The sequence below is a fragment of the Heterocephalus glaber genome, unplaced genomic scaffold (assembly GCF_053883595.1).
Source record: "Heterocephalus glaber isolate CG9 unplaced genomic scaffold, H.glaber_assembly_v1.0 deba00001461, whole genome shotgun sequence".
NCBI classification, from domain to species: Eukaryota; Metazoa; Chordata; class Mammalia; order Rodentia; family Bathyergidae; genus Heterocephalus; species Heterocephalus glaber.
In genome coordinates, this window is record NW_028258308.1 from 20,134,366 (window position 1) to 20,151,621 (window position 17,256).

General features: G+C 34.8%; 1 protein-coding gene across 11 annotated transcripts in view; it reads right to left on the minus strand.

Moving 5' to 3' along the window:
• The window catches only part of Fat1 (FAT atypical cadherin 1), a 123,410-nt gene that overhangs the window by 61,485 nt on the left and 44,669 nt on the right, over positions 1-17,256 (minus strand). For all 11 annotated transcript variants that reach the window (XR_015453444.1, XR_015453445.1, XM_087217144.1 and 8 more), the window contains exon 3: positions 10,014-10,328. Coding sequence is in view for 9 of the 11 variants with exons in the window: in XM_087217144.1 (XP_087073270.1) it covers positions 10,014-10,328 (315 nt within the window). In the remaining 2 variants the exon portion in view is untranslated. The remainder of the gene's footprint in view (positions 1-10,013; positions 10,329-17,256) is intronic.

Here is a 17,256-nt window from a genome sequence, read left to right on the forward strand (position 1 = left end):
TCTAGCCCTTTCAACTAAAAGTCTATATCAGAGTCACGATGTATGAACAGCTGAATCCACTCCTTCCTTCCCACCCCATGCACAAGTGTGAGGATCTAGTTTGTACAATCTCAGAAAGGTTTCCAGGTGATCTGGAATTCAATCCCATGATAATATTCATGGTCCAGATGTTTATTAAAGCTGAAAAAACTCTGCCCCTTCTTATTGTAATAGTTTTATTTTCAATCACTGTAATTATTATTATTGGCCATATTCTGGGATGAAGTATATTATCAGCATCTTAAAAATTCCACTTGAAATACTAAGATAAAACAGGTCTACAGATGTATGAAAGATAAACAGTACCTAAGAACTATAATTAACACTGAAGAAAATACTCGAAAGAAATGGCAACAAAAAAGCCGGGGATTTAGCTCAGTGGTTCCGCTGCCTGCCTGGTAAGCACAAGGTCCTAAGTTCGATTCCCAGTACCAAAATAAATAAAACCCATGAGTCAAGAAGTGGCCACAAGAGGCTACCTGTAGATTCCATCTGCCTTTAAGTTGCTTATTAAAGCCTAAAACAGTTCCCAGAATCTTCTTCACAGCACTGCAATTACTGACCAAATCATTAAATCCTGTTAGAACCCAAGTTAACTGAAATATTGAATCTCTAACTTAATAGAAAAAAATCCAAGTGGATACACAAATTTCTATTTAATAGCATATTTTCCATCTTTTCTGGAATAAAAAAGAAAAGCTGGGAGGTAGCTGAGTGAAAACCCTGGGTTCAGTCCTCAGTACTGCAAAGGTAAACAAGGTCATATTTAGGTTAGACATGTTTTGGTTAAGGTTACCATTCATCCCATCACAAAAGGTATAACAGAAAAAAATCTAAGTGGATACACAAATTTCTATTTAATACCATATACCTGAACCCAGGGTTTTCACTCAACTACCCCCCAGCTTTTCTTTTTTATTTAAGACACAGTCCCTGACTGGACATCAGAGGGAGAGAGGCCTTCATTTCAGACTTCCAGCCTCCCGAACTGTTAAAGAATAAACTTCTGTTGTTTTAAGGCACGCTGTTTGCAGTAATTTGTTAACAGGAGCTTTAGGAAACTAATACATTTTTTATAAACATTAAGAAGTTTACTGAGGTATAATTATTGATACACAATAAAATGCCCATTAAATCTATACAACTGTATTGGTCTAACTGAATGTTTTTAATTGTTAATAAAATGTGCCAAAAATTGCCTATCAGTTCTATCTCTGAAATCTACTTATCTCATATGCTTCTCCATAATAAAAGTAGTAAAGACTGACAAAATATTTTTCCAGTAATCCTATTAACAATAACTATAAATACTAACTTAATGCCTATGAAATATAAAATCTTAATTATAAAATTGTTTCAACTAGGACCAAGATAGAACAAGATCCTTTTATTCTGAATGAACCAAAACAATTTCTCTCTGTCCTCAAAAGAGTTCACTTAACAAGCAACATTCCGAGTATAATTAGATTAATCAAGAAAACCGTTTCTAAAAATTTATCCAATAAAATATTCTCTTTAGCCAAAAAAATTTACATATGCTCAACTTGCATTTACCAAAACTATCCTATGCTAGCCATATTTTTTCTGCAGAGTGCATGCTACTAGGAAAAATTAACATCAATTATTAAAATAAATATGTGAAGATTTAAGGTGTTTCAGAACTTTATAAGATGGGTATTTCAAACCTTGAGCTCCCGTATAATTTTTGTTTTTAATTTCCATGGTATACGACTGAAATAGTTTGTTTTGACTTAAACTATCAAAGAACTACAAGGACTATGGAAAAGTACAAAAAATAAAGATGGCAATAGAATTAGGATTTTAATTTTTTAAATGAAGTGTTCAAGTAAAATAAGGTACTGTGAGATATAAATACATGAGACAGTAACTACAAAACTGCATGCAGCACGTGACCGTAAACACTTTCCATGGAACATTCTAGCCTACAGATCTGTACCTAATCAACTTTACCAAAATGAACTGCCTCAGAACAAGGCTGTTCACCGCAATTTACACAGATCACAGCTTAAGTCTTCAGAACTCAACAGTGGGTAGAGGACATCAAGCAGAAAGAGGAGAAACAAAAATTCAAGCAAGGACAGTGCTTATTTGTGCCAACATTGAAAACTTCTAGTAAGTGAAAAAGAATCATTTAAATTTGCTCATGTTTAAAGTCTTTTATGAGTCAACTGGGAAATAAGTATTAAGCAGCAATCACATACTCAGCATTATGCTTAGTTCTACAATGGACACAATCAAATGAAAAAGGAGAAGTCCTGGCTTTAAGGACTTGAATTAAGATCAGAAATACACAGACAACAGTCAAGACCAGAAACAGCACTGCAAAGTCAGAGCAAACATGTAAAGACTAACAGGCAGGGCATTGGTTCTCCCTACCCCCCTCTCTAAAAACATTGATTGTCTTACAGGCCAACTTTTCCTATAGTTCAAATTTTCCTATAGTTATCACTCAGTATTCATTCATGTCCTCAGAGGTTTTGACTATGAGCTCAGAGATACAGCACTGCACAGTCTTTATTTAGGTGGTGTTCTAAGACCACATTTAACTACAGCCTGTCGAGAGTTCTTTCGGCAGCTGTGGCCATCTGAGCAACTATTGTTTGTCACTGCAGTACTGGTGCCACCAGGATTAGGCCTACAGCCAAAAATGGAATCCTATTCATAGATTGTCAAGGCTGGAAAGCAGCTCAGAATTCATTTACTTCAAACTTTCGGAGCTTCATAGAATATGCAACTAAAACTAATCAAATGATCAGTCTGAAGTCACATAGGAGCTGGCCAAGCAAGAACATGCACCCTACATCACTGACTTATCTTCTCATTTTAATTCTGTTTCTTGTTAAAAACTGATGGTATTAAAACACAAGATCAACAGCTAAATTCAATTTATAGTGAACTGCAGTCAGCATTACAATGTTAACTATAGCAGAAAGAGGAGAGAATGGATCCAACCCATTATAAGGTTAACATCTTGATGACATAAAAGACTGATCTCAATTAGAAACCAAATGCAAAATCTTAAATATAATTTTAGCAAATGATATTGAGCAACATTATTAAAAAAATAAAATTCTTAATATAATTTATCCTAAAAATTTGATGAAAATAATTTTAGGAGGAAAAACACTGTCAATATGTGCAGAGAGGGCACAGAGTAAAATGTGACTTCTTTCAGACTTAGGAATAATACAGTTCAGTATAAAATAAAAATCAGCATGAGGAACAGGTAAGGAAAATCTATACATTCCTTCTTAAAAATGTACATATCTTGGTAAAAACTACAAATAGGTAAACTTATTTTTTAAATGAATCCCTGCATTGTAACATGACTGGACCTTCATTTCCTTCCTTTGCAACTATCAAATGTTACCGGAAACCCTTGGAAGTTGTTTGCAGCTGTAGCTATTTCCTATTGCACTTTGTTCAGTCTCCATTCCAGCCACAATAAAATGCCATTTACTTTGGTTCAGAAAACAATAGGTGTAAAGTGATATAGGAATAGAACATGGATGAGTTCACAGTATACCTACTAGCTATTAAAGCATTTTGTGATTTTTATCATCCTCTAGGGTTACTGCACATAAACTATGTATCTCTACCAAATCTATCTGGAATCAAATCTTAGACTGAAGTCACATTTCTTATATCCAACATAAAATTGTACAGTAAATACACTATGTAAACAAACGAAAAACATTCCATTATATATCGTTGTCTTCAACAAAACACAAGAAATTGTAATTTGAACATAAAGAACTCAAACCAGAAAAAGAAATGGAAAGGAGGGAATGAGGAATATTAAAGAATTGAGACTATATCAATTATTTTAACAGGATATACCAGCACAAAAAATGTGAAGATCTCAAAATTTAGCAATATTTTGTCTTCTACTGAAAAATAGTTATTTCTCAAAGTAGAAGAGATCTAAGAGTCTAAAATCAATTTCCAAGAGTCTAATATCAACTTGCTAAATCTTAAGATTTCAATCTTGACAATGAATATTCTAAATGCTGTCTTTAACCACTTACCAGTCCAATTATTTAAATACAGGAAAACCAAAAATTATATTTTTTTGTTAATTTTATAAGACAACAGGAAATATAAAAGTGACAATTTTATCAAATTTATTCAATACAAGAATTGACTGACGGAAATGACACCTGCCCAAGTGATGCTCAGGGTAAACTATTACAGGGTTTTAAAGAAGAGGTTTTGGTTTTGGGGTTTTTTTGGGTTTTTTCCTGGTACCGTGGATTGAACTCAGGACCTTGTGCTTGCGAGGCACTTATGGTGCCACTGAGCTAAATCCCTGGGCCATTAAAGAAGAGTTTTAAGGAACCCAGAGAAGCAAATCACATATCATCTTTTCTGAGTAATTCAATGGTTACTTAGAAATATCAAAAAGACTTCACACACAAAAAAATCAATTAGTTTTGCTAATAAATCTACTGACACATCAGAGGTCAGGAAATTACTACTAATCTTGTATGGCAAGTACATTTTTAAATGTGCTGAAAAAAGTTTTATGACACATAAAAACTATACAAATTCCAATTTCAATGTCTGTAAGTTGTACTGAAATACAGCCTTGCTTATTCATTTCCATACTGTTTATTTCAGACTCCATGTTTCTATGGCAGAGTTGGGTAGTTGTGACAGATTATGTGGCCTGCAAAGTTGTAAAATTATGTGAAAAAGCTCAACGAGTCCTACAGTACATGGTTAATGAAACTAAGTTTAAACGTCTAGTATTATTTAGAACCATCCTGATGATCTAAAAGCACCACAGAAATAATGTAAGCCTAAAAAGCACCTATTATATGATACACAGTTTCTTAATACTAAGTTATAGAAAAACTGGCTCCAAAACTACACTCATACATCAAAGGCACTGCGTATCAAGAAGTAGCATTTAGGAAATTCTGCCTGTCTGGTCTGGACCTCTCAGTGGTCTTAACCTCTCTGAAATTATGTAATTATTTGTAATTGTGGGGAAATACAAATGAGAAACACAACTAACTCTTGGTATCTGTAGTTTCTACCCATCTCACATGATTGTTATAAAGGTTAAGAATGTAAAAGTCGCTTGTAATATACAAAGTACAGTGCACATGTAAGGTACATTACTAGTCAGTCCCCCTCTAATTCTTAATAAAAGTTTAAAATAAGGGCAAGAAATGGCACAGGATAGAACAGAGGTATACAAAGGTCAAGCGAATAAGACAGAAAGATAAAAAGGAAAGCCACAGTTTATTGGTCTCTTGTGGTTTGTCTCGTTCAAGTTCACCTAGCCTGATGGAGTCAGCTCAAAGAGAAACCACCAGTGAGACTTAGACTAACAGTGTAATGTGTTCCCAACCCAATAATAGTGAGAAGGGATTTAGGTTAAAGATGCACTTCCAAAGAAATGACATTTTAAAGAAAAAGTCCCAACATCATTAAAGCTGAAAGAGCCTCAAAATAATTGTTATACCATTTAAAATCTCAAGAGAACAGAACAGAAGCAGCAGTTGCCAAAAGAACAAAACCCTTTTAAGATGCACATACAGACAAAAAAACACACTAAAAAAAGTCCTTACTTTTTATATACTATTCATTTCTAATGAATTAGTTTTAGCTGTAAAATAAAATGCTTAGTGATTTATTCCTAACAGGAAGATGTACACCAGTAAGAGGAAGTAGAAAGTAATGTATTTACTATGTAAGTAAAATCAGTGGATCAGTGAGATGGGAGCAAAAGTCAAGTATAATGGACGCACTGTCATAATGTGGCAAGTCCATCAATAACGGTAATAAAGGGATTTCTAAAGCACAGCACTTAATACTGTTAGGAGAAAAAACTGCAGATGCCTCTCAGTGGGCACAGCATGGTACAACCTGGGTATAAAGATAAGAAAAAAAAACATGTATTGTATTCTTACACAAAAACCATGAGAAATGGAGAAATGGAAATACAAGTCAATGTGAAGACTTTATCAATGCTCACAGCAGCTTTCTTTCTAATAGCCAAAATGTGGCAATAATGCAAATGTCTGTCAATAGGTGAATGTATATACAAACTATCGCTGGGTATGGTGTGACACACCTGTAATCCCAGTACTCTGGTAAGCGGAAACAGGAGGATCCCAAATTCAAGCCCAACCTGAGTAACATAGTAAGAGACCTTGGCAAAAAAAAAAAAGGGGGGGTGCAGATATAGCTTAGTGCAAAGGTACTGGGTTCAATCCCAGTAAAAAAAAAAAAAAAGATATATATTACTGATACACAATACATATGCAAGAATTTTGAAATAAATATGCTAAGTGTAAGAAACTTTACTAAAAGAGTACATATAAGAGTACATGAGTTCAACTATATAAAACTGCAGGAAATGCAAACTATAGCTAATATAATGGACAGACAGCAGGTCAGTGGTTACCTAGGGATAGGGGCACAGGAAGAAGCAAGAGGGAGGGACATGTGTAGGAAACTTTAGGAAGTCTAGTGTACGTTTATTTGTTTGACTGTGGTGGTTTCTCAGATCTATAAATATGTCAAAACTTCTTAAATGGTGGACTTCAAAAGTGAACAATTTATTATAAGTGAATTACACTTCAAAAAGCTTTGTAAAACTAAAAAATTACTTGCTTTGTACCCCAAACTTGAAAATATCAAGTATACAAGTAAGAGAATAAGACTGTGAGGCCCTTTCCAGTGTGAGCACATGCCTAAAAAGTAATCTTCAAACCTGTATGTCAATTCTAAGCTGCATATCACTCCTCAAGGCTCAAACTGGTAACTTGAACTAAGAAGAGAATTTGCAAGGATGGTGTCAGTTTACTGAGGTTTCTTGTGGATAAGGAAACCTGCAAAGCTCACACTGGTCCCTTTTGTTCTGGGCTCCCTTTCTTCTTTGTCCTTTACACAGCACAAAGCTGCAGCCCTTGTGTTTGCAGGAGCTGGGGCTATCAGGAAGGCCCTGAACAATGTAACGTTCTATCTTCATGTCTCTCCCCTGCCTTGAACAAATGCACAATTTTGTTAAAAGAAGCAAATTTACCCTAATATTGGATATAACCAAACCAAAAAAATTATAAAAGTTTATGCTATCAACAAAAATATATATATCAGAAAAGGGGCATCACAGAGGAGAAATAGTTCAAGCCAAGCAGAAGGCAGCAAAGTAGCTAAGAAGCAACAAGCAGTGACAACAGCAGCCCTCTTTCTGTTCCTTATATTCTATCCAAGGTATCAGCCCAGGGTGGATAGCATTCATGCCCAGGGTGGGGCAGCATTAATCCTAGCCTCACACCTTGAATCAATCCCAGAACCACATCCTTAATCCCAGCATCACACACTCTAGATCCAGCAACCTATGGACTGCGTGAGGCTTTAGGGGAGACATCTAGATATAATACAAACTTTTAATGGCACTGCGAAATATTCATGACTGATTACAAAAGTCCATTTTCCCCAAGACCTCAGAGAGAAAGCCTTACTATGGCCCACATCTCTTGATTTCTACCCCAGTGATTTTCTCACTCAGTCATTAATTATTAAGTAACATGATATAGGGTTCACAGGTGGTATTATAGATGAAGGAATCACAGGGCTTTCTTCAACCACATGGTGGAAAACTAGCCTCATCTTACGAATACACCTGCTAAAAATAAGTCATTTAAAGGTTTTGACAAAGATGAGGCATCTACACATTGGACTTTGAGGATCTGCTTAAAATTTTCTGCCAATCTGGGGGAAGAGACATCTTCAGAGGCAGATCTTGTGAACCTGTATTATATTCTCCTATCATACTCACTCTAAATTTTTTTTTTATCTTCAGAGATGCTAGATGATTTGTGGAAAGATCAGACTTCTTTAATAACCCTACAGTTTATAATACACATCACAACAAATATTCCTGTGCACTATCCTTATTCTCCACTATAACCTGCCTTCAACTCATAAAAACACAAAACCTTTTTGTAAAAGATGATGAGCATTTTTCTTCTGCCCTACCAGCCAGATGATGTGTCCCCTACTCAGGGACTATGCAGTAGCTATGAAATCCTGGAGCAAATCTGCTCTTGCTAAGGATAAGAAAGAGCACAGAAACCTCGGTAGACAGACCTGTTTCTGGAGTTTTCAGAATGAAGAGATTTACAATAGGGTGGCAATGCCATATCAATCACGGTTCTACAATAAGACATAAGAGCAGTGATAGCATTGTTTCAGAGGCCACAGGGATAACAGACATTTCAAGGTTCCCTAATCTATACAATTTCCTTGAACTTCTTCCTCCTCCTCCTGACATAAATAATGCCCCGACCTCCTACAGTTTTGTTCAGATAATCAAAACAACGTTTACTGGTTGTTTGCTTGTCTCTTCAAAGAGCACTTACTTTAATCTAGAGACAGAAAACGTGAAAGTGATAGAAACTTTTAAAAGTCTATCTCATTGCCAGGGATGTGGCTTAGTGGCACAACTCCTGCCTGGCAAGCGCAAGGTCCTGAGTTCAATACCCAGTACTAGGGGAAAAAAAAGTCTATCTCATTAAGTAATTTTAAAATAGGAGTAGTTACACATCTTTGATTTACCACTTCAAGGCTTTTTCTTCTAGATTTCTTTCTCTCAAGGTTGTGATAAAGTTCCCCTGCTCCCCCTCCGTAATCTCTGGACTCTGAAATCGTCCTCCAAAATTCTTATAACCTTCTAACCTTCTTTTATATCTGACAATGCCTTTTAAAATTTCACCTTTTAGTTCTTAGATCTCTTTTACCTTATTTCACAAAAAAGGAGGTAAATTTAATCGCTACTTGTGTAGGAGAAACAATATACCATACAGTTACACTGCTAAAACAAGCCTTATAATCATTTACAGAGGGTGTTTGAAGTCTGGCATGTTCTTGTCTTAATCCTAGCCTTTTTTGTTGAGCTCACAGTCCTACATTTTATTCCCAGTGCCACCTTGCTGCCCCCAAAAAGCTACCAGGTCCTGTAAATTTCTCTCCTATATATAATTAAATTCTTGTACCGCTCAATCAATCTTAATAATCGATCATCAGTTTTCTAAGAACCTAAACTCCATTAGAGGAATATATTAGAATTTGTCCAAAGGACTAGTGTACAATTGTCTCAAAATAAAGGGTATATGATAATGCAATCAAAATAAATTTTGAACTTTGATAAAAGTTTACTTTTATCAAAGAAGAGTCTTCACAAATGTGAAGTTTTCCTCACACTCCACACCCCAATACTAGGGACTGACCTCACTGCTGAGCTGCATGCCCCACCATGCCCTATTTTATTTTGAGACAAGAGTCTCTCTAAATTGCCCAGGTTGGCCTCACCCTTGTGATGCTCCCGCCTCAGTCTCTGGAGTAGCTGGATTACAGGCATGCACCACCACACCTAGACCTTAAGATACTTTTCAAGAGACAAAATATTTCATACATAGATGATCTCTATCATCTTTTTCTTTTCTTCTTTTCGAGACAGGGTCTCGCTATGTAGTTCAGGCTGGACTTGACCTCACTATGTAGCCCAGGTTGGCCTCAAAACTGTTGGTGATCCTCCTGCCTCAACCTCCTGAGTACTGGGATTACAGGTGTATGCCACCACACCCCAAAACAGCTGTTATAAAAATTCATATATTTAATAGTAGAATTACATTTAGGGTTTAAATTTAGGATCACTCATTTAGGAATTACTATTGAAATAACAGTATTTGCTTTTAACCTCAAAGTGAAACTCTACTAATGAAAAAAACCACAGAATAGCTTTATAAAAGCAAACTCAAAAGGGAAAAAAACTCAGACTAAATAGCATTTGAAAATAAAGCCTTGTCTTGAATAACTCGAAAAGAAAATGACTTACCAAAACTGAAGAAAAGTCTGCAACAGATACTTATTCTTAATTTTCCCCATATAAGGAGAATGTAAGCATAAAGATTTCATACAGTAGTGCAAACACATACCTGTTTTAGGATGTATTGAAAAGAATCCTTGTGGATTTCCACTTGTAATTTTGTACATCAACTTGTCATTAGAGCTAGAATCTGGATCAAATGCTTCAATTTGGACTACAGATATATCCTTAGGAGAATTTTCCATTATTTCTGGATAATAAACAGGCTCTGAAGTCTGTGGTGCATTGTCATTGACATCTTCAATCTCTATGTAGATCTCTATAAATGATGAAAGTGGTACGACAGCCCGATCAGCTGCATAGACTGTTAGCCAATAATGGGACATCGACTCACGGTCCAGTAGATCCGAAGTTTCTAGGACACCTAGAGAGAAAGAAGCAAAATATAAAGCAGCATGTCAACAACAAAAAAAATGCCACTCTGAGAAGGTGTCAACCTAAAAATAACTTATTAAAGATTATGTGTCACTTACTAGTTGTGTGATCTTAGGCAAGTTATCTAACCTTTCTGTACCTCTCAGTTTCATTTCCTACATAGAGATAATAACAGTATGTTCCTTATGGGTTGATTAAATGAATACATATATGATGATTACAATATCATATGCTACATAATGTTCTATAAAAATATAGAATTAAGTGTCCATCAAGCACTCAAGTGCTTTTCTTTTTTGGTACCAGGGACTGAACTCAGGACCTTGCACTTGTGAGACAGGTGCGGCACCACTAAGTACTTGAGTACTTTTTTAAAGTGCTCAAAACAACTCCTTGAATGGGTACTAAGTGATCATCTAAGAACACAAACTCTGTATTTCCAAAGATGAAAATTATGGCTGGCTGGCATATGATGGCTTTCCGACAGGTTTACCTCCAATCTGGCATCCCATGCTCCCCACACAGCATTCCTTTAGCCACTGTCGATCTTGGGGAAGAAGATAGGAAGATCACTGTATTAGTCAGACTTACACACTTCCTTTTAAGTGGCCAAGAAAACAGAGCACAAACCTTCAAATTTCAGAATGATGGATTGCTCAGGTCTCTCTATTAGTGCACTGAGTTCTTCCTTTTAGTCTCATTAAGCAAACCATAAGACGATCAGCATGGTATTAAAATATAAATTCTTCAGCTACACTAGAAACTGTGAAAGGGTATATCCTTCTCAAATAGTCTGTACAAAGCTCAGTAAATTTTTATCAAATGAATAAATAAAATACCTAAGTATTTTAACTGGGGCTAATATAAAAAATCTTCCACTGAGAATCAAACCCTTAGGACACATTTCTTGTTGGTCAACAAATAAAAGATGGAATAATGATTATCAGAAGGTTATAGTATCTGCAGTGTTTTGGGCCAGCCATTGAAAATTATCAATGCTTTAATTAATCCCAGGCTTAACAACCTCTCAAAATATTTAAAAGTGCAAATGGTAATTTGTCTTAGGCAAATCCTACTTTTTTATTCAATAGTCTAATCTTGTCCTTTAGTTCCCCAAATATATCACTGCATTTCTTTTTCATGGATTGGTCATTCTGAATTTATGATAACTCTTAGTGTTCAACACCATGGTTCAGGCTGAACTTTAAATATCGTCTACCTCTAGAATCACTAGCTAGTATTTTCAATTTAATGGAAAATATTGTAAGGAAAACAACAAATATCAATTTCATCTGTTTTCAGCAATGAAACATTTTTACTTCAACCAAAATCTGTATTCTCATTTTTTTGAAAAATCACATGTATTTACTGTATACAACATGACACTGTGAAATATGCATTTATTGACTGAGTTAACTAAAATATTCATTACCTCAGTTACCATTTTGAGGTAAGAACACAATATCTATTCTCTTAGCAATTTTCAAGAATACATTGTTATTAACTACATTCACCATGTTTGCACGTGTATTTTATGATCATAAAGTATCTGCATATCTGAGGTTAATATCAAAAAAACTTATACTGAGTGCTAGAAACTTAAGTAAGTACCTGTGAGATGAAATATAGTAAGATGAATGTTTATGGCCACCAAGAAGCACTGTAATTACCTACAATTGCTTCATTAATTCTCACTGAACTTTCCAAAAAGGTCTTTAATTCTACTAGACACACAGAACAAAAGCCTCAGAACTAAAGGAGCTAAATGATCTGTTTAGGTGATAACATCTGAAGATAAACTCAAATATGCTTCCCCTTTACCTCAGACTTAAGTTATACATACTCAATCCATTCACTAAACTAGTAAAATTACATTTATTGTCTGAAAGAATGATCATTTCTAGTTTCTGTTATTCATCATCCCTCTCCCCTGACACAATGGAAGTTGGGGATACAGGATGTTTTCCATACTAACATTACATATGAACAAAATAAATGTACTTATGCTCTTCTTGTGTTCTGCCACTTTATTACAATGCAATTAAATTAATTTGGCAAGTAAAGTATTATTGGAAAATTTCAAGTAGACAGATACCTGGCGATTTTATTCATCACTTTTTCATGCTGCTGTCTACTTTTTTAAAAAACTATCCTTTTACATATGATCATAGGCATTTTAAAAAAATGATAACCACAGAAACCATTTACTCAATGCTTACTGTATGTCAGGCACTATAGGTATTTTACACATATTATCTTATTTAATCTTTACTTCTAATGTCTCTATGCATGTGGTTCTATTATCCCCATTCCATGGAAGAAAATTCAGAGATAACAAATTTTCCCAAAGTAAATGGCAGAGCTGAAGTTAATATACCTAGAATCTGATTTAAAAATCAGCAAACTTCCCTGTTAGCAGTCCTATCGATAGTATGAAAAACATGGATCAAACCAAACTTAACACAGTAACTCTGAAAAGACAAGTAGGACTTCATATTACATATGCTTTGTGTACATGTCAGTAATCAAGAAAGGTATTAAACGCTCATTCATATACACAAGTTTTCTCTAGCATCAGATGAAAGGAAAAAACATATCTAAAAGGCAAATATGAGGTTTATAATAGACAAAAAACAACACTTCCTTTCCTCCTCTATTCCTAGCCAGACTGTTTATGACTTCTGCCGGGAACTGCCTCTCCCACTCAACTGGCCAACCAAGGAAACAGCTGTATACTTCTTTACATGACCTCTAGTCACAGATAGTAGCAGAATTTTGAAGTGCTCCAAAGAATCTCTAGATATTAAAAGGTTAAAAATGAGACAACAAAATATTTCAATTTAAATATGGGCAAAAATTAGGGTGGTATTAACTGGCAGTGAAAATACAAATTTGAATGAGATGCCCAATATTATGATTTCATGAATTCGTGGACCATGTAGAGTTTAGATCCCACACACTGATGTACTTCTGTTATCAGTGGTTCTTTAGAATCTAAAACATTCCCTGCAGAAGTCCTGGTTTCTGAAATGACCCACATTACCAGACAACATCTAGGAATCTGACTAGAAACGATATTTATTCACTAAGTCCCTGCAAGTCTCTGACTTTATTCTGTTTCTTTTACCAATCTTCCCTAAAGCCACAATTAACATTTATAGATTACAGATGGATTTTTTCTGTAAGTAACTTCAGCAGTTACCTTAATTCTATAAATAAAAACAAATTTTCAGGTTTCTATTATGAAAATTTTAAAGTAATATCTTTAACAGAGAAAAATAAAAACAAACTAAGATTTATAGATTTTTTTCTCTAACATACTCAACGTATCATCTGAGTGCACATAAATACCCATCTACAAAGTTTTTAAAGTTTCTGTTCTGTCTTCAAATACCTCTCCCTCTTTCAGCTTCCTTCTTTCTCACCCACCTTTGCTCCTGTTTTCTATTTCCTCTTTCACTTTCAGAGATAGCAACAACAGTATGCAACTAGAGGACAGGCAAAGCCAGGATGTCAACAGAATTCCCTCTAGCCAGATAAAAAGAGGATCAAAGCCAGTGAGAGATAACACAAAAACACCACCATTCCTGTGATGAGGTTAGAGAATAAAAAAGCTATGTGACCAAATGGAGAATCTGTGATCTATTTGGGGCACAGGGCAAGCGTATTAGGCATGCTTGTTACACACTCCACTCAGCAGTGTTATCAGGAATCATTCATTTATTTTAAGGAAGCATTATAAAAGTAATAAATATCTGACTTTCTAACCTCAAGAATACAATGGAGGTATTTAAAAAAATGTTAGTAAGTTTAAAAATCTGAGAGAGGCTGGAATTATGGAGCTAATAAGTAATATTAATAATGCCAAACATACTCGCTAGGATTTCAAATCCACCACCAGATGTCACTATGGCAACTGATTTTAAACATGCACCCAGTGAAATAACTCAATTGAAAGGAAATGAAAAACCAATGCGTACTTCCTAAAAGAATTAGACAAATAGAGGTGAAAATAAAGCTCACAGCAAAATTTTTTTCTGAAAGGATTAATGTCTGCATATTTAACTAAACCAATATTGATGCTGTCTTCTTCCTGATTTACCCCAAATTTATCAGGTATAGAATTAGATGTTCAAGTAAATTGTCAAAAGGTAAATAACAGTTTCCAAGAAAAAATAATTCTTACTACTAACCACTGATAGCTGATATTGCCATGAACTCAAATACTATCTCTGAATAAAGAAGGCCAGCATTCCCACCAACTGACACAAGTGGAAGAAGATGCTTTCAACAAAATAAAGTTACAGTAGGCACTAAATCTGCCAAAGATAATTTAACTGACTCAAATTAACTTTCTTCCCAGAATTTTCCTATTTCTTTGTTTAATACACCTTGGCCCCTATCAAGTCCTAATGCTAAAGCTTTCAAAAGAACTTTGTCATTAGAGTTTTCAGGCACTCTAACTTAAAAATATTTCTAATTAGCAACATGGAGGAAACAAATTCATAAACTGATCCCTCCTTTCTTAAAATACCATGTCACACACATTTGTTTTGTTGTGCTGTGTTTTGCTTGGTTTGGTTAGGTCTGGAGGTACTGGGAACTAAGCTCAGGGGTTTCACACTAGGCTACATACCCAGTCCTTTTTACTTTGATTATAAGACATTAAAATTTTTTTCTGGTATTAGCTTTTATTACTACAGCAAAATACGGAGACAATCAACTTAAGAAAGGTTTACTTGGGCTCTGCTTTGGAGGTTATCAGTACTGTTCATGACCGACTGGCCCCATTACTTTTGGGCCTGGGGTGAGGTAGTCTATCAGGGTTGCAGTATATGGCAGAGGAGGCGGCTCACCTCATGGTGGCCAGGAAGGGAAAGTGAGGAAGGGGTCAGGCACACTCCCAGTGACCTACCTTCCTCCTACCAGGCCAGAACACTTAAAGGATGCATCACCTCCCAGCAGTGCCACAGGCTGGTGATCAAGCCCTTAACACATGGGCCTTTGGGGAGCACATCCAAACCACAACATTTTGGAACCAAGCTTTAAGGTTTAATATTTGATGGTACATATCACACAGCTTTTAAAAAGAGGATGTGTGTGTGCATTAACTACATAGACAGGTGTCACTAATTTCCAAATTGAGTGAAAAATACAAACCTATTCTAAAGGAGTATAAAATATTTCATATACATTTAGTTATGTTTGGAATTTTTTAAATCACACACAAACACAATGATATAAACAGAAAAAAACCAAGATATTCAGAGGATAAAAAAATCCAGTAAACCTGTAAATTTCTAAAAATGGATTTTAAATCTGTAAAATGCATACAATAAAAAACATAAATAGCTATATCAGTCTGTTTAAAGGTTTGTCAGTACAATCTTATTTATCCCTCTGTATCCTACATATACTTTTTTTTAAAAAATACAATTTATTGTGTATACTAAGGGTACATAAAATTATGCAATGGGATACATATATAGTAAAGTTTACTACAGTAAAGTAAATCAATGTATCTGACATCTCACATGATTACCTTTTTTAAAATTTTATTTTCAAGGCAAAAGCAGCTAAAATCTATTCATCAGCACAAATCCCCAAACAATACAACTTTATTACCTATAGTCCTCATGCTGTACATTAGATCTCTAAGTTTCTTCATGTACATTATCTGTTATTTGAAGGAAATAAGAACATACACATTCATTTCCAAGTATTTCTCTATTTCATTTAATCTTAGTAGATGTTTAACAAGGTAATGTACATTCCAATGAATTCAATTAATATTTGAAAGTACATATAAAATTACTTTAAAAGTTTTAGGTCTAAATAATTTAATAATTACACTGCCTAGAGTTAGGTCACAAGTTAATGGCTAAAGGAAAAGCTGTTTATGTATCAACTGTCATTCTGATTTTTTTTTCATTATTTTGATTTAAATCATTTTAATGAAAAAATATGTATCTATCAACTCTTTCAATTAAAATTGTGGCAATAACTTTAAAATTAGCTGAAGAGGCTTTCTGACTTGTAAACTTACTAAAACTCATATTAAGTTCATAATCAGATTTTAAGCATCATGTGTCAAAGCCCAGGGATTTCTTTAGCCCTGCGAAGAGTCATTCCCAGGGCAAGCTCTGTTAAACCATGTTTTCATGCTTTGTTGAGAAATGATTCTAAGTTCTGATTTTCCTTTCAGGATCATTAATACTGTTAATGAGGGCTTTCATGGATAAGCTCCTCTTTTAAAGAGGATCATCCTTGAGTATTAAAAAGTTATCATTTGAATATCTATTAATTGGGTAAAACTACACATATAAGAGCCTTTGGAGACATTGAAATACAAACAATATACATTTACATATTGAAAACAATGTTTCTAGAAGTTTTAAATTTTATGAGAGAATTTCAATATCAATTACTTGTATTTACTGGATGCACACGTAAGTCTTGTATATGTAATATTGTTTATTCACAATTATTCTGAAGATTGATAGTTTCCAATTTCCATATTTGGAAGCAGAGACTTACATTTAAAATTTACTGGTCTACACAGCTAATAACTCATTTAAGCTTCTAAAGTTAAGTGAGTTTTCTTAAGCTACCCACCCCCAGGAGCAGATAAACCAGAAGCCCAAACCTGGCTCACATAACCAGTATGAAAACTGTTTCTGATAGCAGAGCTGTCTCTCTCAAATCCTGACCCCTTTTTTGTATGCCTGGGTAGGAGATCCTCATAAACCCCTGTTAACCAGAAAAATATCAACATCTTAACCAAAGTTTGCCAGTACCTGCCCATGGCGGGAAGAATGACACAACTGAAATTACAAATCCAAGTAAATACAGGCTAAATAGGTGAACAAAGTTGTCTGTACAAAGCTCAAGCATCCAATGTTACTAAGTCCATTTAG